General features: G+C 40.8%; 2 protein-coding genes and 1 long non-coding RNA gene across 3 annotated transcripts in view; 2 read left to right on the forward strand and 1 right to left on the reverse strand.

Annotated features, from left to right (window-relative positions):
• ndufb2 (NADH:ubiquinone oxidoreductase subunit B2) overlaps positions 1–1,280 on the forward strand; it is a 5,304-nt gene extending 4,024 nt beyond the window's left edge. The window contains exon 4 of the mRNA XM_046072286.1: positions 1,171–1,280. The gene's annotated coding sequence lies outside the window, so the exon portion shown is untranslated. The remainder of the gene's footprint in view (positions 1–1,170) is intronic.
• Positions 1,281–1,394: 114 nt separating this feature from the next.
• On the reverse strand, positions 1,395–26,666 carry kdm7aa (lysine (K)-specific demethylase 7Aa). Its single transcript, XM_046072285.1, has 18 exons — positions 26,521–26,666; positions 18,227–18,312; positions 17,706–17,823; positions 16,880–17,040; positions 13,960–14,101; positions 12,609–12,795; positions 11,793–11,955; positions 9,714–9,801; positions 9,485–9,591; positions 8,815–8,906; positions 8,518–8,604; positions 6,887–7,138; positions 6,599–6,720; positions 5,540–5,694; positions 5,333–5,427; positions 4,777–4,955; positions 4,259–4,641; positions 1,395–3,915 (listed from the first exon to the last, which is right to left on the reverse strand). Exons 1-18 carry the CDS (start codon positions 26,616–26,618, stop codon positions 3,827–3,829), a joined length of 2,604 nt encoding a protein of 867 aa, XP_045928241.1. The 5' UTR covers positions 26,619–26,666; the 3' UTR covers positions 1,395–3,826.
• On the forward strand, positions 5,108–8,434 carry LOC123984983. The gene is made up of 2 exons (XR_006828569.1): positions 5,108–5,474; positions 6,837–8,434. It is a non-coding gene; the product is annotated as an uncharacterized LOC123984983 (long non-coding RNA).
• Positions 26,667–26,704: the final 38 nt, after the last annotated feature.

A 26,704-nucleotide genomic window follows, 5' to 3' on the forward strand; every position in this document is an offset into this window, starting at 1 on the left:
TGTTAAAGTAGGAAAAGCACACGTCACTAATAACGTTGACTATGGTTCTGTTCTTTTTCGTTTTCCCAGTGAACGTGACAGTTGATTTAATTGTAATTGAATTCAAGTCTTCAGTGAATAAGGTCTGATAAGATTATCCTCAAATGTTTTTTTTTTTCTTTGCATTTTTAGGCTTCTCTACTCGATTGTTTCAAAAGCTGTACTACATATATAGCATCTCTAAAAATTGGAATACCGTAAAAAAGTAAATTTTATTATGTGATTTAAGTCAAAAAAGTGAAATTTAGATTCATTACACAGTCAAATATTTCAAGCCTTTTTCATTTTAATCTTGATTATGGCTTACAGCTTATGGAAATCAAAACTCCAGTATCTTAAAACGATTACAATTTTAGAATAAAGAATTTATAACCTAAGAACTCAGAACAGCTAATTAACTCAATATCTGCCAAGGTTTCCTGAGCCTTTACTCTGTCTGGTGCTAACGATCCACGATATTGAGATGCACCTGGACACCTAATGAGTTTTTAAATTTTCTTTTCATTAAGAATGCTAGTATGCAGGTTTTTCTCACAAATTGTTAATCAGTAAAATATTCATGTCTGAAATGAATCCACCATTATCCTGATGATTCACAGCATCTTTCCTAAATTGCCTCGTGTAAATGTTTACGTTTTCTAGATGTGTTGCATTTAAATTTGACCAGAAACACACCATATTTTTTTATTTTTTTAAATCTACCTGATCACAGGAGACAGATCACTACTTACTAAAAGTAGCTGACACTAATGCAGTCTAATACAACAGCCCTGCAGTAAATGTTAACTTCACAAAGGTTAATAGTAAGTAAACTGATCATTTTGGAGGCGATTGTTGTGCTATTGAACAGTCTTGCATTATACAGGTTTCTCTTTTGTCCATCCCATTTATATCATTAAGGGTAGACAAAATAAAATGCCTCTCTGTACTGCAGTACAGATCAATAGTCCCATAAACTGCAGTATCAAAAAACACCGCTCTAAAACAGTTTCAACAAACTGATAACCTTAATGATGGAAGGATTTATTGCAGGACTGTTGGATTAGACTGCATTTGTTTTAGCTAGATGTAACATTAACTGGCAACTCAGTGCCACTGTTTAAACATTATCTTGTTGTCCTTTCTTTGTAGATTGCCACGAAGGATTCAAGCTGCTGGGCAAGTCTTTATGGAAATCTTCATGATATTCTGAAAGTCATTGTTGTACATAGACTAATAAAATTATCTTTAAATATGTTAAACTGTTGTCTTTTTACCTTAACGCGCAGGTCTAAACTTCTTTTACAGCTGGTGTGTGGAAAAATAGGAAGCTATTATTGGGCCACATTAGTTAGTTTGGGCTTGACAAAAAGACATGTAATTTCATTAGTTTTATTTACACGCAATTTTTGAAATGCAGAAACAAAATGCAACGCATCAACAGTGTCACAGTTAGCCAGTGTTTGTATATTTAAAATCATAAGCCATTTAAATCTGGGGGGGAAAAAAACATAGCAAGAACAAACGCACCTAACACAAATGCCAAGAGAGCCGATATAAAAGCAAAAAAGGGACCGACCCTGTACAATGAATACTACAGCTTATGACAAACCCTGCCTGCGGGCCAGCTCATGTGTTTTCAAGGACTTGACATGCAAAAAGGTTAAAGTGTAGTGTAAGAAAAAGGAAGAAATCAGTCTGACAATATGAGTAACACTTATTTTCTAAATTGGTTATTTGTTTTGGGATTATGTGAACAGCGCTGAATGATCACACAGCCACTCGCAGGTAATGTGCACTACAAGTCAACCTGAGCAAAGCTTTCAAAGTCTCATGATGTTCAAGGAGTGGTCTTAAAGCTACTTGGCGTCATGTGTGAAATGTCTTTGAGTCAACTTAGCAAGGGTGATTCCTGTAACACTGAGCTGAATGCGGGTTAAGAAGCAACACCAAATTCATGTTAACAGACGTTGTGTTAGCCTATAAAGTACAATGACTTGACTGGTTTAAAGCACCGCTTATTCTTAAAACTTAAACCACGATCAGGAAGTAATTCTTTGAGCAATGAAAAAGGAAATCTCAGCAACTCCAAAGAACGAGGTGAATGTTTAAAGTCTTGAGCGAGTGCCGAGAGCATCCTGTCTTTATCCGTAACGTGGCTGGTGGTTAATCGAAGGTTATGTCCATGGCATCATTCCCTGAGAGTGAAGAACTGCGCACCCCGAGCAAAAACACACATCAGCACTGGTATTTAAAAAACCTCACTCATCCCATTGAAGTTCCTCAAGCGTTCACTTCTTCTGAATGCATCGACTACTTTGGATCGACCAGTGGCTCAGAATACTCGTTTTTTGCAAAATGACAAGTGGCACTAGTTGAAAAAGCTCAGGTGTTAGATATTGAAGTTGATGTTTCTCAACCTAACCTAGTTTCTATTTGCACATAGCCCAATACTTCTAGCTGCTGGGCTATGGGAGAAGAGGAAACCAGAACAGACAAGAATTAACACCAGGGGGTGACAATAGAAGGTAATAAGAGATATGAAGGTAAATTGCTACTCAACAGATGATCACATGAACTCTAATGAACATCCACATTTACAAAAAGCTTGTGTTAAAGATAAAAAAAGAAAAGAGAAGCCCCTCCTATAAAAAGGAAAAAAAACCTCAAAATAGCTGAGGTTGTAAAGTCAAAATATAATAAAATCATTCTCTTTCAATTAATAAATACATCATTCAGAATCCATAAAAATAAACACATTAAAAAAAAAACATCACAGATAAAACGAGAAATAAATTAAGCAGGATATCATGCGAATCATTTGCCATCTTCGGGTTTTTAGGCCGATTGAATGACTCTTAATTCCTATTTTAAACAAATTCAGAGAGGCAGCACTTTGAGCAACGAGCCTTTAGCCAAAATTGCTCGGAAACAGACACAAAGTCTGATCATCAAACATTTCAGGGTATATTTTAGTCTGTAATGAGTAAATAAGTCTCCGATTTAGAGTTGTCCACATGTAGAAGAATCAGGGGAGGAATGCACCAAAGTGCTGCCTCTCACTCTTTCCGCTCCTCAAAAGTCATTATTGCTGGTGTGATTGAGAAAAAGGGGGGGGGGGGGACAAGCATGAGCAGAGAAAAGTACAAACAATGAGCACCATTTTGAAATTGCAGTTCTCCTCCTTAGCATCTCGGCCAGAGGGGAAAAAAAAAAACCCTACTAGAGATGCGGCTCCGTTTCATCTTCTCCTGCGTCCTGTTGGGGTTTGTCGCAGACAGCCATGAGGCAAGTGACAGGTGTGGGTAGAAGGGGCGGTGCGTTCAGCAGAGAGAGAGGATATACTAGTCAATGTGATGCAGATGATGTTGGCATCAGAAGCAGTGGATATCTTGCTGCTCCACGGGAAAGCAAGCATTTTTTGTTGTTTGGTAGACATCTCCTTTGTCCGTTTAAATGCCCGCAGGAGCTTGAGTCCACTTTTCCCTGCAGCAGAAAATTTCATAACATGCTTGTCCTCTCCGCTTCCCGTTGCTCCTTTCTGTTTTGTTCTTAGTGTGCTTGTGAAGTCGTGCACTTGCTTATTTTCAAATCCAATACCCTGTCTCCTATGCATGCACAGTGAGCGTGTTGTACGTGTCAAGCTTCGTTCAGTTGCGGTCGTCTCCAGGCAGTGTGTTCTTTTTCTTCCCACCCCCCCATTTCTACAGCACAAAAGTGTCTGGTAACAAATACACAAATGTTTCTTTTTTTCCCCTCTTCAAGAGCACATCCCCACATGTCATTTTGCCTTTGAAGATTTGGAGTGTTACACAAAGACTCGATTGTGTCTGTTGAGTTTCAGGATCTTCCCCAGTCTCTGCTTGGCTGTGGCCATTCCTTTTTTGGGCCGCTTGCCTGAAAATAAATAAATAAAGCAGACCACAAGTTAATGGTATTAATTAATTAGAAGAGAAGAGCATTATAATTAAGCAAAAAAAATGAGTGAGTGTTTACAGTGCATGTCTACTAGAGCTGTGAACAGAACAGTTATTTTCATTATCGATCAGTCTGTCATTGGTTTTCGAAATTAATCGTTTGGTCTATAAACTGTCACATTTTACTAGAGCACAAGTTGTGATATTTAGACATCGTGTTTTGTCTGACTAACAATCCAAAGCAGAAAAAGAAAACAAGCAAATATTCACATTTGTGCTCAAAATGTGAATAAAATGATAAGTCACTGATCTGATTTCCAAACCTTTCGTGGCCTGATTGCTGATAGGTGGAGGGTTGGGGGCGTGCCTCTTGGAGGGGTGCAGTGGTGGAGACATCGAGGGATCACAGTACTGGTAGTCTGTCTCTGGGCTGCTGGCGTGGCTTTGGCTGAGAGGGCTGGGGAGCCCCTGATTGTCCCAGGCCTCGCTGCTGTTGCCTTGGCTGTCCATCGGGCTGTTGTCTCCCTGCAGACGGTGCTGGTGCTGCGCCGCCTCCCTCTGCTCCAGCGGCGAGCAGCGGCTGGGGCTGGACCACCAGTGCTCCTGGGGCGAGGCTACCTTCTCCGGCTTGGAGGTGCACAGCAGACCAGCCATAGACAGCATCCCCTGAATGGCCTCTTCTGTGCTGGGTGAGGTAGGACGTTCTCTGCAGGAAACAGACCGGACTTCATTAAATGTGACCTCTTAGTGCACTTATAAAATAAAACAAATTAAAACACGTTTGAGATTTGAGGAGTGCCCTGGTGGGACCGTTTTCAACATCTTTGCATGCGTTTCTCACCGTTTGAGTGGTTTGTGTTTGTGCCTGAGTTTCTGGCCTGACTGGTCCAGCTCTATGGTGTGTCCTGAGCCTTTCTGCTGAGATGTGCCCCTCTTCTCCTTCTCTTCATCCTCCTGGGAACTCTCTGAATCCTCGTCAGAAGACGACGAGGACGACGAGGACGACGATGACGTTTTATGCTACATTGACAGACCAATTTTAAAATAAGGATGCATCAGTAACACAGCGTAAAAAGTTCAGCACTCTGTGTGGTGGGGCATGTTTTTTTTTTACTATCATCAATAAGATTTTGACATTGTCCCTGATAAATAAACCCATACATACATAAATAAATCAAATCAAAGTATAACCTTTCCATTAATAAAACATTTAGCTTAAAACAAAGACTTTACTGACAATACAAAGTCACAAAAGAAGATTATGAAGTTATAATCTGACTCCAAACAACATAATACATCTCAATATGAAGTATAAGTTGCATTTGGTGCTGTTAAATAGCTCATTTTTAACTGTGGTTTTCATTTCTTTCACAAAGTGTGATATAACAATCATTTACCTCTGAGTGAGAGTCACTGTCTGACTCCACGTCTGACACACTGGAGTGTCCTGAGGCTTCTTCCCTGAGTTCAGTCTTTACCCTCTCCAGACCACCTGGGAAACACAGGAACACACACTGAGCTGAAATCTTTGGCATAAATGTGCGTGATTTCAATTTCTCTGCTAAAATATGGGTTTAATAACTTTACAGCCACTGGTGACTTACGGAGGAGAGTAGGTTTCTCCGATGTGCTGTGCTGCTCCTGACTGTCCCGCGTCCTCTCCGACTTCACATCCACACAGCTCTTTGGTGGGTCTTGGTCATCAGATGACCGGTCACCCTCCGTCTTTACCGGGCTGCAGGCTGGCCGCCTCATATCTCTGCATGCACAAGGATACATGTTTGAATTTTTCACAAAGAATTTTGACTGTAGAGTGGTAGTATAGAAATATTCACATTATTAAAAGCCTGTGTGTCTTAAAATTAACAACAACAAAAAATGTGATCTGTTTAATGAATCAAACTTTGCAACCTAATTCCCTTGTTTTATTTCCTTTAATGTTATTTATCAACATTATTTAAAGGCTAAGTTGGGTATTTTTCAACCTGGACCCTGTTTTACCATTTCCTAATTACATTTTTTGTCAAGCAAGTCTAGTGGCTTTAACAATAGCAATGTAGCTATTGTTTCTGATTTTAAAATAAAAAAAAAAGGACTTTACTCTTTAAAAAAAAAAAAGTCCATCTGTGTAGGGATCCTTTCCACAATGTTGTCAGACTCTTGTAATAACAATCTGAGCCTGTCAGTGGCAAAAACACTTTAGTGGACGTACTTTGACAGGGCGCAAATGCCCACAAACAATAGGTTGTAGCCCTGTTCCACTGCTGCCAGCTGCAGCACGCTCAAAAAATAAATGTTGTCCTAATTTATCGCATAGATACAAAAACACAGGAAAATGGGGTCCAAGTTGCAAAATACTGAACTTACCATTTAAGGGGAAGGTATTGTAAATTTCTGACTCTAGTTTCTGTTATCATTTAGATTATGTTCCTTAATGCAGTTATCATAGTTTGGTCCTGGATTTTCTCATTTTATTTGGACTGAGATGCATTTTTCTAAATGGTCACATTATTTTTCTGTTTGAACAACATTTGAACGTTTTAATGTGCATATTAATTAACAAATGTTACCAAATGTAGGTTGAGTGATTTGGTGTAAATTACCACTGAGCCATAATTAATAAGAAGCACTGCTATGTCTGCCAAAGAGTAGTGAGACCTTACCTGATAATTCTGCCGTTAACCAGCATTAGCCGTAGGTGGTTGTCATCTAAAGACTCTGCAGCAGCTGAGGCAGTTGACACTTTGTTGAGCTTCCCGTGAACCTTGGCACAGAACGCCACATCCTAAGTAGCATAGACCAGCGTCAGCCAATAAACACAGCCATTACATCTTTTAGTCCACATATATACACTTATGGAGCATCTACACTGACCAACTATTATTTGTTTCTTTTTTACAGATTTCATGATATGTTTTGTTTTGTTAGTACCACTGCTCCTTGATGCTCACCTCCTCCAGAGGTCCCACCTCCAGCCTCCTCAGCACCTCCCTGGTGTGCTGTTCTAAGATGTCCAGGTTGGAGGGCAGTTTGGGGGCCTGCCGCTGCTGCTCCCTCAACCGCCTGGCTGCCTTTCTTGCCCGCCGGACCTGGCTCAGCTTCTCCAGTGTGGAGCGAGTGGCCGGGCAGCCGTTTAATCCAGATACTACTCCACACCCACTTCCCTGAGATTTCACTGGCTTGCTACCACTGACTGGTTCCTCCTATTGATGTAAATAGCAAAAAAAAACAACATGGAATCAAATATCAGTCATTCACAAGTTCATTAATTGCCTGCAAGAAAATGCAAGAATTGTTTGCCATTTAACTTTTTTTTTCCCCCCCCAAAGTTGCCTCATAATCAGATGTCAGTGTGGCTGTCCTGTGTATCCTGTGTGTGGGACGTGAGGCCGACCTAAGCTGTACGTTACGTAACAAAGGCCAATGAACTCAACAGATCATAAACAGAATCCTTATTTGCCAAAAAACAGTTTAGAAAAGGCAAAAATTACACAATCTAGCAAGAAATACAGATAATGTACTACACTGGTAAAGAGTGTGTAGGCTGCAGTTCATTTGTAGCAATAAGGTTTTTCTTATTTCTTAATATGAAGTGAAATGGTGTCAAATATTGTAAGAATTGTAAAAAATCATAGTTAACTTTCACAAAACTTTTGCTCACTTTTATTAATTGGGCACTGCTCCAGTTACTGTTCCAGTTCCCCTAACAATGTTAAATATTCAATATTTATATATCCTATTCTATGTGGACTTCAACCCTGTACCCTCCCAAATTATTGAGTATATTAGATCGCATACCACTGGGAAGGCTGATTCTCACCAGTTAGTAAATCCATCTATCCATCCACCTGCTAACTCCTGATTGTACATTTTTCCTTATAATTTTAGAATTGAATGAGCTAACACGCAATCTATGTCCTTTTAGTGACATAGAATTTTGTGCTTCAGCAGTCTAATTAGTTTTTTAGATCAAGTACCATTAATACATTTCTTTGGGGTTTTTGTGTGTGTGCGCATCCAGTTATGCACTTGTAATGTAACGTGGATTTGACATTTATATGGGTTGTGTGTGACCACTCCATAGTGGTTTTCACATGTATATATCCAGTTCGCAAATAATGTGCAATGTTTTATCTCCGTTGTCTACATACACGAGGTTGTTCACACCCTCATCGTTACCAGAGGAAGAACATTTGTGGTTGAAACATGCAAACTGGTAGAAGGAGGAGAAGACAGAAGTGTGTGGGTACTTTTTTTGTTTTCTTTGTGCAGATTATTGCTACCCAGCACCTGTTTAAAATGTATGGATGTGCATGTGCCTCCTGATAATAACCACTGCTAACTAAAGGACATCATCTCTAGAAAATTATTTAAGTACCATGATGACATTTGATAACGTCCCAGCGTCTAAAGACTGACCGTCCTGAATTTGTCTCTTGAAAAACAAGTTACAGCATAATACATTTTATGATATTAAAAAAACACCACCGATGCATCAATTTACGGCCTTTGCTCTTGACATCAACACCTACATAAAAAGTGTAACCCTCTCCTTTACCCTTTCGTCCTCGTCCCTTCTTACCTCCAGGTAGCGGATTTCCTTAGTCAGCTCTTTAATGAGATGGTTAGGCCTGATATGGTCTGGAACCTCACTGCTGGGCTCAGTCACCTGTAAATCCACAACAGACCACATTCAGACTGGAGAAGTGAACAGAAAGAAGTCTGTTGTTGGCCACTGACACACATCCAGGAGATAAGAACAAACAGTGGTGACGTCCCCCCCGACTGTGTAACAATAACCATCTGGACAGGAGATATTCATTGCAGAGTCAGATGCAGGTATACAGAGGTGACCGTGAGAACATTGTGGCAGACTCACCTCTCTTTTCAACCAGGTCCTCAGTGCAATGATTAAAGCCTTAACTCCCTCCACTAGGTAGTTTGGTGGCAAACAGTTGTCCTCTCGTAACTCTGAGAGGGGAAACAAATCATACAAGAATTAAACATGTAAACATCACAGAAAACTTAAAACAGATTAAATATTAAAATTGTCTAAAGTAGATGTACATCACTTTGCAATTTACCTTCCCTAGCTGATGCATTATATTTAAACTTTGGTCTATATAAATAAACTTATTATCTACAAATTTTGTGATATAGAATTTTTCATATGAACTGAAGTATTAAGTGTTTCTTTGTGGATTGAGAAAAGCACCCTACTACTTGAGAGAGACAAAACCTACTAAACCTCCCCAATTATGTTAAGATACATTGTCACAAGTTGAAAACATTGTGGAGATACAAGATAACCACAGGTTAGCAAAAACATGCAGATTTCAAGACTATTATGGGGATGGCTGTAATGGCACTTCTAATTCCGTCATTTAGACTGCACACATTTGAACTGATGCTCCTATCAACCATTTGCATTTAAAGCTTATTTGTATTTACCATTATTATTTTCTGACAGGTCTGATTTATAAAACATCTACTTTTTTATCTTACACCTAATATTATGTGTTTTTTATAAATGAACATCTTACTCTCACCTTTTAGTGTTTCCAAGAGGTTCTTGGCCACATACCAACAGATGGCTTCGAAGTACGGAAACTTAAAGAGGTCTGGGGTTTTCAGACGACGCTCCATTTCATAACACCTACAAAACCAACAGATGAAACGCAAACATAGTTTAGTGATAAATTAAACACAAGAGTAAATAAATTTATACAATAAATTAAAATATAGTCAAGCCATTATTGTATTAGCTGATCTGTTTACTTGAGCTGCATGCCAATATTGAGGTTGTGAAGGAAGTTCCCTCCAAATGCCATGCAATCCTGAGAGGTGAGCACAGCATGGATCCAGCCTGTAGGGGGCACCAGAGCACAGATAGTTACACAGCTTCCCAACAACCAACAACAACATACTTAAAGAGAGAACAGTTAAATTAACACCTTAATACTAGGCACTTCTAACACGTAGCTTAGAGTTATCTACATGAATATACATAGGTATTTACAGCATTTGCAGAAAGGACCCACGTGTGCACATACAAAAACCAACTTCTTATCCTCCCACAGTCAGACTTTAAAAAGATAAGGTTGTCTATTACATGATGTGTGCCCCCTCTCAAATAAACAGTGCTCTTTACACAACACAAAGTGAGAGAAAGCAGTCTGGGGGGGGGGGTTGGTGTAAGTCTGATAGACAGGCCTGATAATGCACCGGTCGACTGACCTACTGTGCTCTCTGACCCCCACTTAATTCCCACCTCTTCGCCAAAGGCTCTCTTTTACAATGCTGCTTCAGCCTGCTGAGAAAGCATCGCTAGAAGACTGATTGAGTACGTCCAGCAGTTGACGGGCTGAACTGAGCTTTGTCTGTCTGGGGGCATGGGGAGAGCAAAGCAAAAAAGTCTAGTGAGAGACTCATGGATGGGTAATCCCAGTGTATGACTGGAGACATTAGCACGTCATATTCAGTTATGACATGAAATACATATCTTTTTACTCTCTTAACACAACTTCTTATTTACAATAGCACCACTGCTACTTATAGGAATGTGAGATTGCAAAGTCACGTGCAGGGAAAGCTGTGATCTACAGCATCATGACTGCTTTCATTGCATTACATAATAGCGCTGTTTTTCTTCACTTTTCCATTGTAATTATGATCATTAAGAATTGTTTGGGTTGTTGCTCAGGAAGAAATTCCCTCTGTTATTTTCCCTTAGCAATTATAGAGGACGTTCAAGAGGCCTGTATTTTCCTGGCAGGAGCCATGGGAAGCGTGATTATTTAGACTTTTGAACGCATGTGGAAAAAACAAACAACTCTATACAATACAATGTTAGCTGGGTTGGTGCAGAAGAGTTAATCAGGCACCAACTACACTGATATGAGATAAGCGGCACAGATAGCTGTGTGTCTGAGTGCCTGAAATATATACTGTGCTTGGACGCCACAAAGTAGGTCACCATCCAGGACTCTAAAGGTGCTTTCACAGCTAACCTGTTGGTGCGTTTTCCCATTAGTGTAGTTTGTTTAGTCTAGTGTAAAAGCTGGTGCAGGCCTAACAACCAGGCCCGAGACAGACTGAAAAAAAGGGTGTCAGACTGTTTCCAAGGAGACTTTGATGCGGTTTGTTTGTGGTCTGTAAGCAAAAATTTCATAGTAAATATGTGATTTTAGCATGAATTGAAAGGTTAAACTACAATCCAGTCCATCGTCTGATGAACAGTTCAAGAAGTGATCTTATAATAACAGACGTATATATTTAATATATTTATTTAATTTGGTCACACATATGCACATCTGCATGCGAGTGCACAGATTTTCCCTGATTGACCTGGCAGTCAAAAGCTGTTAGACCCACAGTGCCTTATGCTTGTATCCTACTCTGTATACTTTGGTCCATTAAAAAATGCGAAACATAGCGACCCCACAATAATACCCCAATAACCCCCGCCCCCACAGTTAAATCTAGACATTTCACAAATTAATTATAGCTCCATATCAAACCTCACATTCTTAAAATGATTGAAAATGCTGTTTTTCTGCTACTGAACACCGTTTCAGCCTTAAGCGACCTTTTTAATGTTTTCCAGTCGAGTGCTCTTGTTAACGACATCCACTTAAACACAGACAATGACACAACTTCAGTCATGGTATTATTAGATCTCAGTGCTGCATTCAATACAGTCAAAGAAAACGTATTACTAGAAAAACTGGAATACTGGATGGGACTTTCTGGCACAGTGCTTAACTGTTTTGAGTCCTGTTTGAAGAACACTTTGTGCCGACTGATAATTACGTTATGAGGATTGATACATAAAAACACAGATAAAACTTCCTGTACCTGTAGGGATGAGCAGGGTGGTTCCTTGGGGCACAATACACTTGTAGCACTTGTCCACTTTGTCCCCAAAGAACACTTCACTCTGATTGGGCGAGGAGCTCCATGCCTCATATAGTGCAAGGTTGGCAGCGGTGGGCTTGATCAAGTAGAAGATCTTCTCACCCTGCAAAGCAGTTGAAGAGGAGTATGAGTTAATGGTCGCCACACTTTAATGACACATTGAAGTTGTAAGAGTTTGACCATGGCAGCTATGTTGATGCTCTTGTTATAAATACCTACAAACATCTGAATGTGAATCAGCTTTATTGCCAAGTAGGTTTACACATACAAGGAATTTGCTTTGGTGCTAAACATAGTAGGTAGAAAAATATAAGAAATATAAAGATAGAGCAAGTGCTGCAGGTCAAGAATCATACATATAAAATAGAGATATGAAAAGATAAAAGAATAATAAGGGACATGTATAATATGGCTATTTAAATTACAGTTAGTGCAGGGATGTGCAAAATATTTACATTGGATTTGCATCCACCCACGAACGCCTTCAAATTAATGTTGGCTATAGTTTACAGAAGAGGGAGGACGAGACAGCAGTGCTGTCCCCGGAGCTGCTTGATGAGTAGATGTGATGTGAGGAGCAGGGTGACCTTTCACCAAGTGATAGCCAATACCTCATTATATACAAACACACTAAAAATCACTGAGCTTGACAAATGAAAGTGCAGCAATAAACCACAAACATGTGATGTCAATGTTATTGTCAATTCTTGCCTGATTTCAAAATACATTCAGCTCTTTTTCCAGGCACAGACTTACCCAGAGAACATGGTACCAGACGGAGGTGCCCCCAAAGTCAATGTGGAAATCTGTGTAGCTGTCCTTGACCCCCATTAGGCAGTACTTCTGGACAAAGGGCTTGGGGAAAAAGGAGTCGTCTGGCCAGTAATTCTCTACCCAGGACATCTTCAGAGCCACATCAGGAACCTCCACCAACTCTGCCATTCTTAAAGGGTGATTGGAGCAAGATAAATTATGGATTATCAAACTTGTTGCTGATTAATTTACTGTTGATCAACTACTCAACTAAACATTTCAGCTTTAAGCATATGCATGTCGCATGTCTGGTTACATGATTGTCAGCTAAGTTAATGAAACGTAATGACTATAAATTCAAATACTCTTGTATTTGCTGTAAATTATTCAGTGGGCAATGAAGCTAGACTGATACATTGTCCAGGCCGATATTAGCTAATTTCAGGTATGTCAGCATTGGCGTACATGTCGGCCGATAACAAGACATTGCGTACAGAAAGGCCAAACTAGGTTTGAGGTCATTTTGAAATAGCGTCAAGACTGAGTTGTATGAAAATTTGTGTTACGTGTGTACTATCGGTAAAAATGTAATTTTCAGATTTTATTAAATTCCCAAATAGCAACATTAGGTATCTGCCTAAGAATCCAGTATCGGTCAGAGTATAGTAGTCATTCAATTGATCTACAGAGATGGGAAATTAATTTTTCACCGACTAGAAGTAGACGTTCAGGAATTTAATGTCAATAAATACTATAACAATTTATTAACCAAAAAAATTAATTATAATAGTAAGTGCATTCTTGACAGTGGAAACAATAGTTCTCCCCCCAATTGAAAGCTCTACAAAAATTCCCAACTTAAACTGCTAACAACGTTGTTACATAATTGCCACACAGCCAAAGCTGGTTTATATGAACATTTTCAAAAGTCTGACATGACTGGCATGTCTAAATTCCACAAATGCGTAAAAAGGAACTCATAAATGTATGGTAACCCGCAAATTGACAGGAAATGAGCTGCAAATGTGAAAAAACTGTTTTGTGTGTAAAAATAGATCCATAAATGCATAAATAACACTTTCTATGTGAAATTAAAATGTGTGTATACAGAATAAATTGTAAATATCTGCAAATTGCACTGTATTTTTGTGGATATGATTTTACACAACACAAATGTAAAAATACATATTTGTAGATAGTGAAATATTTGTGCATCATAGTACACATTTGTGGATTACAAATATTAAAGTCCAGTAAAATCTTCCATACATGTCCTGCTGCGTTTATAAAAAATCTCTGCTTACTGAGGCTCTTCCTTTAACCAACAGAGCGAACAGACTGGAGCGTATCTTACTTGGTGTCAGAGAACTCCAGGCTGATGAGGTTGAGGACCTTGGGTCGATGCGGCTTGGTAAAATACTTGATAAACTCGCTGAGCTTCATCTTGCTGTCTGCCTGCCGAGCCACATCTATCACATCAACGACTTTGTTGCCACCTAGATGGGAGATTAGTACCATTTAGTCCATATAATATCAGAAGGAGAACTTCTTATTCAAATTATCTTCAACTTTTTAATTGGCTTTATAATTGGGTACTGAGTGGGCGTGGGGCTCACTGGCATCTGCATGTGCTTTTAGACATCAAGCCCTGAGGGGAAACTGGCACCAATATGGCAGTGTGGGGAGGGGTTGTACAGGGGGCAAGCAAGACAATCTGTCCAGGCCACTAGTCCATGAGGAGAGGAAATGGTTAGAGGTGAGAGGACCGCTCCGTTTAGCGTATATATATATATATATACATACATACACACACACACACACACACACACGTGAGAAAGAGAGCGTACCTAGGCTTCGTGTGGTGTGTTTGAGCATGTGTGACAAAAAACAGATGCTTAAAAGGGAAAGAAAAAAATAAGTCAAAGCAGCGACTACACAGCTAACAGTTGGGAGGCTACAAATCACACTCTGGTGACACATGGGGCCGGAAGTAGGACCGGGATTCAGTGTGTAGTAAGACAGCTGGTTGTTGCATTTTCCCCACAACCCTCCCACTCACCTTTTTTATTACCCCTTTGCATGTTCTCTCCCCACCCCCACACCCACACACCTCTGAAGGCCCAGCTGGCCAGCGTCTGATGACAGAGAACAGCTGGAGTAAACGCAGCCAGTCACACACTGAGACAAAGCTGCCAGGAAACCACACAACGCCATGCTCAAACACCAGTTTCACAAACTCAACAGAGAGAGAAAAAGCGTTTATAATGTCTGAAATCCACAGCTAGACAGGCACTTGAGCTAACGGCTGTCCTGCTGTAACCACAATAATAATATATTACAAAACCCTGTTATGTTAAAGAGGTCATTAATTAAGGTAATTACTGCAAATATATCTTTGTCAACATGCTTTAAAGAGTATCTCTCTTTTTATAATTCCAGACTTAATAGTGATTATACTATACTTCCTGACTACACTGTGCAGAACAACACGCTCTTAACTATCAATAAGACTGCACACATTTATTATTCTTATTACTAAATATTAGGATGGTGCATTGCATTTTATGATCTACAATATAATCTTATATCACAGCAACATCTGTGACCTCAGCACTCGGTTCGTTACTCCGTAATTCATTCACATTATGTTTCCTACACAAACCTTATGGGAAAAGTCAAAATGTTATTTTTTTACGTGTGGTCCAGCAGCTTCTTCAAAAGGTAGTTTTGCGATCCCACAGATGTGCACTGTCTGCCTGTAATGATAAAGTATCTGCCAGGGGTCAAACAAACGTTTAAATCCTGATCTTCTTCAATGGTCATATGTTACGTCTGCTGCACATGCCGGGGCAGTGGCTGGCGCAGGCAGTGGAAATGTTGGATTTAAACTCTGGTTTTGCTCTGAGCAAACATTTGATCATTCCTGGCAGAGAGTAGATTTCTGTAAGACTATGAATACACCTTTAAAGCTAGAACTTGCTGCTGTAATGAAGTTACTGGTTTTCTGTTTTTCTGCTAAGGTTTGTGCAGGGATTGCTATTGTACAGAGCACCCTCGTCACAGATTAGGCTAATTATATGCTTTTTCAAATCCTATATTTTATCACATTACTGTATATTTAGTTTCTGTAATTTGTATTTTTTTTTTTACATTTCTATACATGCTTATTTGATTATTAAATCATCAGATGTTGCTGCTCCACAACTAAATCACAAGTCAGTGCATTTCCATGAGCTGCCTGAGCAAAGCATTTAACCATTTCTCAAAAATGTGCACCTATGTATACTATGTAAAGTACTGCACTATTTATATAGCTTTTGGGCATTTAACATAGTGACATTAGTACTGAATATATAGCAAAAAAAGAGAGGATTAAGACATGCAACATAAGGGCCCGTCTGTAACTGAGGCAGTCATGTGTTATGCGTTTTAACCAGTACACCCAAGCTTTTCACAGCTTTTATGCGATAACACTTATTTATACATATTTAACCCCCTGGGATTTACTGGGCTGTCTCTATGTATTGTTGTTTTTGGTGTGCTTTATGTGCAAAAGAATGGTGTTTAATAATGTGTCAACATGTAAGCACCAGCACTTCCACTGACAATTCACTGATGCTCTACCACTGGGCCCAATCACTGGCCACACACTAAGTTTGCTACACACCCGCTAAGACCCTAGTGAGACACAGAAGACAACAGCATTCACTCCTGTTGTCCCATTATCATCAAACTGTAAGAAATATAACCCGACACTCAGTCCCTGGTCACAACACCTGTGCCTTGGCTTAATTCTCAATAGGGCATGGGAGAGAGAGAGATAAAGTGTGAGGGGGAGTCTGTAATCTGAACTTAATGATAAAAACACTGGTGGGCTTGGTAATGGGCTTGTAATAGGAGCTGGGAAGTGGCAGGCCGTTTCAATGAGGAAGCGTAGTGGTCATGCAGAGGGCAGTGAAAGCTTAGATGCCACTCATTTAGAACTCATTCAGCCATCGCCTGATGCCTGATAAGTGGGTTAAAACCCCATGAACTTGGAAACCTGTTCATATTGACACACAGATGGCGCCTGCACAGCGATGGCCACTTAGGTGGCTGGTGTTGGGTGGTTTCATTAGCTTTTAAGCAGACTGAGGCTACTGTGTATTCCAATCACAGAGAGGCCACATCCTTCCCGAAGGATAAACACTAATGTGATACTGTATATTTGATACAGCTGGTGGCAACTGTTTTACGCTGCAGAATGGAGCCCGTTCATTATTAAGTCTCCTTACCCACATACTGCTCGACGTCTTTGACAGAGAAAGTAGGGGGTGGTAGTTTGAGTCCTAGGCCCTCCATCTCTGTGACCGCTATGGGGTAGTTGAAGCTGTGTTTCTCCAGGTACCTGGTTGTCACCTGCTCACCCTTCATCCGGATCAGAATCTCCTCACCACTGAAACAAGATCATAAGTTCAGTAAACTTGATATATTGCTATCGCCTCCGAGTCATGTCTCCTTAAATATTTCACAAAAGGCAGGATTTTCAGTGTATCAGCATTCAAAATAATAGCAGCTTCTGACCTAATTTATAGTTTTACATTGAGGGGTTAGCTACTAGCTTTAGAGCCTAAGCACTTCAGGCACCATATCTACGCTGTAGGCCACACAGTAGCTGGGTTACAGCAAGTTGGAAGAATGTGAAGAGTGCAGAATTGTGGTTAGCTAGCTCGGGCTGCTTGTGTTTTCTCTAACAAGTTTCTGATGCTTATGATAGTTAAGACAACGTTAAGCAAGTTGAAGAAAGCCTCAATTATCTGGTGCTTTAAATAACACAAATCTAGCAAAACCATCTCCTCTGTAAAAAATCTGCTTGACACAATCATTGCTTTCTATCCCAGTGGATAAAAGAACAGAGCTGCGGTCAGCGGCTGAACTATAAATTAACAACCTATGGCGAGAGCATCTATGGTAGGACTGCCGTAAACCCCTTCCATCAAGTATAAAAGCACCTTTATGAGGAACTCTTTATCTGGTTAAACAGAATGATGCTTGACCCTTAGTGGTTGAGTTGACAGGTGAGGCAATTTCTAAGTACATGTGCCCAAACTGATTATCTACCTGGGGAAGGTCCTGTTCTGGAGTTCCTTGATAAATACCGGGGTGCCGGCCTGAACCGGCTTCGATCCATCGTCTGGCTCTGTGTAGTCGTGCCTGTGCCAGTTGTTGCGCTTTTTCACTGCAACAAACAAAGACATCGGAGGTTCACAGTGTTGTTTCATTCTAATTTTATCATGTCCCTCTAGAAGCTTGTTCTCCCAACAAACTGATCAATTATGCACATCACCACCACTTTTTGAGAGGACATTAATTTACTACTTAACCCCTGTGCTAAGAGATTGTCCAATCAAAGTGGAGTGCTTACAACACCATTCAATTAGCCTGTTAATTTCTGCCCCCTAAGCTCTTCAAGGTTAACCCCCGACCTCTTAAAAGAGAAAAAAAAAAAAAAAAAAAAAAGAGACTTGAGTAAAACTCCAGAGAGTGTTTGATGAATGAGATACATGTTAGGACTGAAGGAGGGAGACGAAGGAACAAAAAGAAACGGAAACATGCCACTAATGACAGACAGAAATACTCACTCAGGGAGGGTCCTTGTACAACATCACAGTTGGGACAGTGGTAAACATCAATATCCACAGCATGATGCTCTTCTACCTGCACACAGCTGGAGAAGGACAGGAAATACAGTTAGAATAGGTTCACACTTATTCCAACATGTTTAAACATGATTTAGGACATCCTACATGCCTGTGTCATGTGAGACAGTTTTGTCTCTACATTTTCTCTCCTCTACAGATTATGTTATTGATTAATTGATAATCATTTGGTCTGTAAAATGTCAGAAAAAAGGAAAAGAGACCATTACAAGTTCTCAGAGCCAGAGACATGGTGATGCCTTAAAATCTCTTAAATGACAAAGATAACCAGAAAATATTCATATTTGTTAAGCTGGAACCACATAATGTTTTTACTTAAACATGACAAACGATTAATCAGTTATCAAAATAGTTGCGAGTTCATTTATTGAAATAAATTCTAGTCACTCTTTAGCAAGAAATCTTGAATAAAGCAGATGTGTGCAGTCAAAAACCTTTTTGGGACATTGTAAACTGTAACTACAGCATAGCTCACCTAGTACTAAATCTTCAACAAAAATCCTGGAGTGTTGACTAAAACTGTGGGCACTGCTGAAATCTTATCTGACCTGGACAAGCTGAAACTGTTTAATCAGTTAGCATCAAACTTTGCGTGTGCTACCAGAGGAGATGTTAGGGGTTACAGGTTTGGGATAAACAACACTGAGAAACAGCCAAGTACAGTTTGGGTCTGAAAAATGAACTTTGCTCTGATCGATTTATCCAACAAATCCTCTACAACTGCAGCCTCACTGGTTTTGGAGATAGGAGCAAGAAACCGGAAGCCTTTGCACAATACTAACGTATGGTCACTAGCATGGCCACGGCCATGGCCAATGCCACGTTCACTTCATATCATTTAGATCATATTTTGAGCAACCAATTCAGAAAAATCTCCAAGTTGTAATTCAAAGTTGAAAATATCAGACCACAAGAAGTGTCGGTAAACCACTCCAAAACTGTAACAAAAGTAGCTAATTGAGGTTATTTCAATGATGTAACTACAAGATTAGCAGCGCAGGTAGCCATCTTGAAACAAGCGTGAACACTCCCAAGGTGGAATAAAGGGATGTTTTCCTGTTCTTCCCATTCTGCTGTCATTACGTGAAAGCAGCATAAAGTCAAAACCTTGGCTGAGCATTTTGCAGACATTGAGGTTTGTTGCGGTTATGCGTGTGTCGCTCATACTGCTACCCCCGACTGTCCTGCAACCGCCAAACAACACACATGCATTCCCCTGTTGCATACCAGAGCCTCTTTCCAGAACAGCATGGGCTGAAGAGCAAATTGCTATTCAGCGTAAACGGACGCCACTGGCTATTTAGTGTCAGAAAAAACAGCAAGCTGCAAGTTTGTGGGTATGCACAGGTAAGTTTTATGGTCACAAAAACAAAGGACCCTCTGTACTTAAAAGGCCTACAGACATGTCATTTTAAAATGGACAGTAGGATCTGAAGACCGACTATTTTATAAGATCGTATGTTCTCACTTGACCTGGAAATAATTGTTAAATGTCTGCTTCTAATCCGTGGCCATTTCTTTACTTTGCTTAAAACACATACTGGCATGTCCATATCTACGCAAACATCACAATAAAAAAACTTAGATGTTGGAACAGATGTAGTTTGGAAAATCTGATTTAAAGACAGTTAAGAGACACATTTAATGCATTCAGACAACTCCACTGCTAGTGTGATCAGACAAAAACATTTTTTTTACTTACTCACCAAGCTACAACCGTACTAATCTGACTTCTCATATGCCAGTGGCTAATGTAATTGTTTCACTTCCTCTGTTTGCTTTCAATTCGCCTAATTCAGAAACAAGCCGCTAAGCACCATTAGCACTGTGTTGCCTTACCCTAAGGTAGAAATTACATTATGTAATAACAAAACTGCAATCACAAAGACTTGAAACTTTAAATTTACCATTTTAAAACCTCCCTTGGACTCTAGCGACTGGCTCCACACAGCCTGCACAGTGACACAAATAATGTATTTGTTGCTGATTTATCATCCGTTTTAAAAAGGTCAGGAGGGATGGAACTAATGGCAGCCTGCAATCAGCTTTGATCTACAAGAAATTGCAGGAAACTGTAAAGGAAATAAAGCAGAGGGCCATTAACTCATCAGGAAGTGGTGAGCTTGTGTGAATGCTGGCCCCAATCACCCTGGTGCACTAACAGGATGCCAACAGTAGCTCCTTCTCCACAGTTTACCACATACAAGCAAGTGTTATTATAGGCTGTACTGCAAACTTTACTTGTTGAAAACAGCATTTGTAATGCAGACAGGAATATATAAGTCAAGATTTCTACAAAGCTTTAGCTGCCACAATCATTACTAAACAAATACATAATAAACTTCACTCACTTACTGATGGAAGATAGGCCGGTTTATGTCAGTTAACTATTTTACAAGTTACTTTTTGCCCCAAATAACATAAAAACTGGAAAATTAGGAAATGGCAACCCAAAAAAAAAGCTTCAATAAACGCTCCTGCTCTTGCACGTGAGCAAGCGGATGGCCAACAATAACAGTGCTTGGCTGTAGTATTAAGCCTTAGCTCATGTATCAGGAATCTTGGTTCAAACATGTGGCTGTTAGCTGGGGGAAAGCATGAGTCACAGCTCTCTGCAGGCGGGTTCACATCAAGATGTGCAAGAGCAGCATGTGCAAAGTCGAGAGGACTTTGTTGTCCTCATCTCATTTGGTACTTTCCTTTATGTAATGACACAGTGGGAAATCAGGGCACTGTGCCACAAACGCTGGCCTGACTCAGCGTATGTGTCACCTGTAATGATTACCACTTAACAAGGCAACCAAGCTCGTGAAAGTGTGTGTACTTGAGATAGAGAGTGTAAAAAAGGGGGGAGGAAACTCAGCTGAAAGGGAAAGAGGGCCAAGTATTTCCTTTTGCCTTGCTCAGGCTTGACAATGTGTTGCATAATTGCAAAGCTGGTGAGTGTGCAAGCAGTTCCTGAACCAACGTGAACTTTGTTGTCTTGGAGAGCAATCAGAGCCAGGATCAGATTAGAGACAACGGAGGTGATCTCACCTTAATACTTAAGTGTTATCGTATGTTGTGGGACAACAACAAAACATACTGTGACAGGAGGTGACGGGGAGCACAGTCAATATGTCTCACAAAGATAAAAACAAAACCTTGCCTTATTCAGGCTGGAGGGTTGTTTTCTGACGCCACTGCAGCAGATTACCAAGCAAAACATCCCTTCCTGAATGAGAGGAGATGTGTGTATTTGGCTAAAGTCCTGCCATCAACAGCCCCTCTTTCTCCACTTCCTCTCATCAAGGGCCTCCTTCCTGTGTGACTGAGAGGGCTTATTCATTAATCCATGCACAGTGTCCGTGCACTGTGAGGGGTTCATTGTGCTCCATGATCTGTGCAGGAACACAAAGGCTGGAGGCGGGCATCACCATCATTTTAAGCTCTAAATAACTGCTCTGCATGGGGCAGCGACACGCCTACATTAGGGAACTGGCAGATCCCTAATGGATGGGTTGTGGAAATAGAGATAGAGAGGAGATGAGGGCAGTTAAACACACCTGGCTATCTTTATCTACCCCAGAGGAACACCTGACTGCCTTTTCCTAATGCACTCAGACAAAGCTTACATAAACAGAGCAGGACTTGGACAGCAGTAAGAGCCACTGAGCCCTGACAGATGGATAAGGATCAGTCATTTTGGCCTTACTGGTTAAATCATTTTAGCTGGCTATGTGTAAAAGTGAACATCCCTGCAGTGGTTACAGCTTCAAGCAGACCCTGGGCCTCTCTGTCAGCTGATAAACAAAAGAGGATCACTTTGTTGTTTATGGGGCATCAGGGAGCCCCGGGGAGTTTTAACAACTTAATTGTTTTTGCTGCGGGTTGAGTTGCCTTGAGGCTCAGAGTACTGCGACTTTGCTTTCATATGTTTCGTCAGCATGGTTGTCTTAAGGCCCCCAGTGCCCCTGCAAAACCTACAAAGTGATCAGTCTTGTGAATGTCTGCTGTTGAAGTGCATCAGCCAACAAACTCAGTCTGATTTCACCTCAAGACTGACTGACTTGTCGATGCATTTCTCTCTCTATGCATGTTGATAAGCATTTTTTAATATCTCATGAATGAGCTTATTGTTCTGAACATAAGTTGACTAATTAGTAAACTGTTATTATATTTCGGATCCGAGCACGAACCGTGCGAGGTCCCTATTGAAACTGTTAGGATTATTTTTTTTTCTTTTTTCTGCAAAGTAAGCTCAATTTTGGGGGCCTAAACATGCTCGAAAAGTCACCAAATTCTGCACACATGTCAGAAGTGGTGAAAAATGTCGTATTTTATGGGTTTCGCGCATGGGCTTGGCAAAATGGCTCGCTAGCGCCACCTAGAAAATTGGAAAAAATTAGCCCGTCAGCCACGTTTAACCTACATGCACAAAATTTTCTGGGGACATGTATCATATCAAGACACACAAAAAACGCCTCAAGAACCCATACCCTAAACTCAACAGGAAGTCGAATTTTATGGTCATTTTTGGATGATTTACACACTCCCTACTTTAACGAACTCCTCCTAGGGATTTAGTCAGATCGACTTCAAATTTGTGCTGTGCCTTCTAAAGGCATTGACAATGAAAAGTTGTGCTATCTGTGAGTTTTCGTTGACGGGCGTGTCCGTGGCGTGGCATCAAAGATCAACTCTTCGCCATGACACAGGAAGTTGTTGTAACTTCAGTGTACATGCTCACATCTGAACAAAACTTTACGTGCTTGATAACTGTCCCACCCCTAGACATCCACACACCAATATTAATTTATAGTCATAGCGCCAAGTGCTATGTAGCGCCTCAAAGGGGACACAGGAAGTGACGTATAACACCTTCATGCGGCGTCCGAAGCGCGTAGCAAATTCACAGCCGCACCAGCAGAGCTCCAGAATATGCAACGCGGCCGCCTCACACACCGACGCACTACACGTGCGAGGGCCCGCCCAACGCTGCTTGCAGCTTTAATTTAGATTTGGATTCAATATGGCAGAGAGAGAGAGCCATATTTACTTCCAAATTAAGTGGAATACTATTTATAAAATCATGTATCAGAACAAGGTTTTTTTAAATTTTATGGCAGAAATGCTATATCTTTAATATCATAATTCAATCTGACTGGTAATCAATACACGAGGCTGTTGACCCCTAATCAACATTGGTCAAGCTGAAAGTAATGCTGTTTCCCTGCCCCCAAGAGACAGCCTTGCTAATGAATGTAAACATAGCTTTTAACAGGAGCTATGAGACTGCTCTTTACTTTGGCCAGACATTAGACATCCAAACAGATTATCTGGAACATCTCTTTCATGGATAACAGTAGTAAAAAAGAAGAACCCTTCCCCTCATCCATCTATCCACTTAGCGTAAACACTAAAAAGGCACTCTGTAGAGGCTATCCATCTCTCTTTAGCGTGCTCACACTCTGTGCGACATTGACGGATCGTGCATTGAACTTGGCTAGCTGGAGCGCTCATCAATCATTCTTTTGGCCCCATTGAGCCCTGCTGGTCTATCATCACCCCCACCGTCCATACTAAATCCAACAACGGGCTGCCCGGAGTGTCTGACACCTACACCAGGGTAAGCCCTGTTATCTGACTTGACCCGGTGAGGATTTCCAGCATGCCACCATCCAGTGTCCACGTAAATTGGCATCTTGGAAGCAGCGAAAACAATCCATTTACAGAGGCAGGTCTTGTAATTAGGTGAACTCTAAATGATAAATAACAGAGCTTAAACTAACATTTGTAATCTAAACTACAGGCTCTAGTAGTGGGTTTAGGTCCCTAGAGGAGTCCTTCGGGTAATCGGGTAAGTCTGGGTCACGAGAAGATTGAGATCCCTGATCATACATTTTCTTGTGAAATGGTGGATGGTTTATTACTTCTTATTTGTCAGATAAAACTTGTGTTTAAGAAGGGAAATCAGTCTTTGGTTGATCAGTCTAACGATACATTTAGACATATCAAACCTTTGATATGCTGACGAACCAGGAAAAGTGGACAAACTAGTCTGATCAATACTCAATATCTGCATATACCCAGAGTAGAATCTGTATTGTGGAGAAAAACTTGGATTGGTGCAGGTATGGGCGGCATGTGTGTCAATATGGGAGTCTATACGTGCATGCATTGGAGAGCACCTTATCAAATACATGTTATTTTTTGCTTTCCTCACTGATCCTAACTTAGACAAATACAAACCACAGTGTTCATTTTTCCATGCCCAAGTCCTCGACCCGTTAAAGTCCCAGGCTGTATTGTGTACTGAGATGCTGAAAGATACAGGTGACGGAAAACAGGACACTCACCAGAAACTGACAAGACAGCGAGACAAAGTCCCCAACACAAACAGCAACTCAACTGACTAGCACATTGACAAACAGGCACCAGGAGTTTGAGCTCCTCTCCTTTCCACTCCATCGGCGTGCCATCATCCACAGCCAGAGAATATCCCTTTCCTTCTGGCCAGCCTCGTGGGAACGAGGCAGGAAATGTGGCTGTTTTTGGAGCTTGGCTCAGTGTGACTATCTGTGTGCTTATTAGTCATCAATGGGGGAAGCTCCAACATTTGTTCCTTTTCTTGCTGGCACATGACACGCAGCTAGTCTTTTTTGGCAGCACGCTTAATGTGGTTACGCAATAGCTTCCGTCATTTCAACACGAGCAAAACCAGATTATTGTATTCATAAACCGTTGCTGTGGAGATGCGCCCACACATTGATTCAAAGGACTGAAGAACGGGGCATGTGTAACTTTTGTCTAGAGTCGGCCTATGGACTTGCGGCCACATAGATAAAAGACAGTTACACAGAGTCAGGTATTCTTGGCTACCCGAGTCTGACACACTACATATAATTTGACAATTTGTGATCTTCCTTCTGTCAGGATCAGAGTACAAGGGGAGCAACACAACAGCCCCATCTTGGTAACAGTCACCTCAGCAGGCTTTGTAGTAACTGGTCACCCCAAAACATTTGAACCCGTAAGCGTAGGGTGTAGGCTTGAGCACGTATAACTGAAATCTGAAATCTTAGGCCATACATGCTCAGACAAACAAAAGAGTTTTATTACACAACCATAAAACTCCCCATTACGATTTTGACAGCCACCACCCACCTACCACACACACGCAGCATGAACAACAAAAAGCTGTTCTAACATCACTGCCCCACTTGCAATCAGTAATGAGGATAAGATATTAGAAAACGAGAAAACAGGACAAAAAAGCAATCCAGTAATGTGTGCCTGCATGGTACCTATAAATACTCCCCATGTTCACCACTAGGGGTCCCCTGCCATGTGCCTCCTCTGCATGAAAGGGGGATTTAAATTTCTCAAGCTGTCAATCAAAAGCCCGACCATAACAAGCTCCTTGTTCTCTACCATTTGCATTCTACTAAAGTAAACCACTAAAAACACATCACAATACAAATAACTTAAGTTATATAAACAGCTTGAAATGTGTATGTATTAAAAAAAATGACTATTAACTTATCAGGTAAAACAATAACCTACAGTTTGTGTGTAAACAAACAGAAGTTGTTTATGAAATGTAATTTATGTAAATAAGTTTAAAGTAACGTTTCACGGAAAAGGTTGGCTACGGTTTCCATTACCTTGAATAACCCTAACTTGGCGAGCCAGCTTGCGAGCTTGAATACACACACTGGCTTCCAGCGACTGGTCTAACTGGCTCTTAATCCGTAAAATCACAGTAAAACCAACATTAAATGCGTCTCTGAAGTGAATATAAGGAGCTGGCAAACATGCAAGCTTTTAAATCTAACAATGCCCCCGCCAAGCTTAGGATCACTCATGTTGACTAATACAGCTCGGCAATCCTGATGGATCCGCATATTAGTACCTAAAAACTATTTGCCCTGGGCTGTTTTTAAGTCTACAACATTGTTTATCAACATAATTACATTGACCTGGTAAAAGTTGTAGTCTCATTGATAGAACAACTGACTAAATTCAAGCCTATTTTAGAGAACGAAACCCCACTTTCTTCGGTAAAGTCGCGTCAATAGACGGTTTAAAACCCCCGTCGCCCACCGCTAGCGTTAGCAAGCTAAGTTAGCTACCAGTCAACACCGCTTGGAGAACCGTCGCCTTTCTTTAATACCCAATTAGTGTTTCTCACTTCTAATTGACCACACATCTAAAGGACATGATAACCTACATACCTGCCGTGAAACCAGTCTTTACAGATGTCGCACTCGATCATAAACCGGCTCACATCGTAGGGCTGCCGGCAGACACAGTACAGCGGGGCCGCCGCCATCTTCCTACTGTCCCCAAACAACGCAGGAATGAAGCGGGGCGGGGATTGAACCCACACTCCGGAAATACCCGAGCGGAGAGCCGAGC

Source organism: Micropterus dolomieu, linkage group LG16, assembly GCF_021292245.1.
Source record: "Micropterus dolomieu isolate WLL.071019.BEF.003 ecotype Adirondacks linkage group LG16, ASM2129224v1, whole genome shotgun sequence".
Lineage (NCBI taxonomy): Eukaryota > Metazoa > Chordata > Actinopteri > Centrarchiformes > Centrarchidae > Micropterus > Micropterus dolomieu.

Excerpts from the sequence above, each read along its gene's own strand:
- kdm7aa (XM_046072285.1), bottom strand. The coding sequence starts at position 26,618 with ATGGCGGCGGCCCCGCTGTACTGTGTCTGCCGGCAGCCCTACGATGTG. Across the intron at positions 7,139-8,517 it reads AGGAAATCCGCTACCTGGAG|GAGGAACCAGTCAGTGGTAG; the intron begins GTAAGAAGGGAC and ends TTACATCAATAG. Across the intron at positions 5,428-5,539 it reads GGAGAAACCTACTCTCCTCC|GTGGTCTGGAGAGGGTAAAG; the intron begins GTAAGTCACCAG and ends TGTGTTTCCCAG.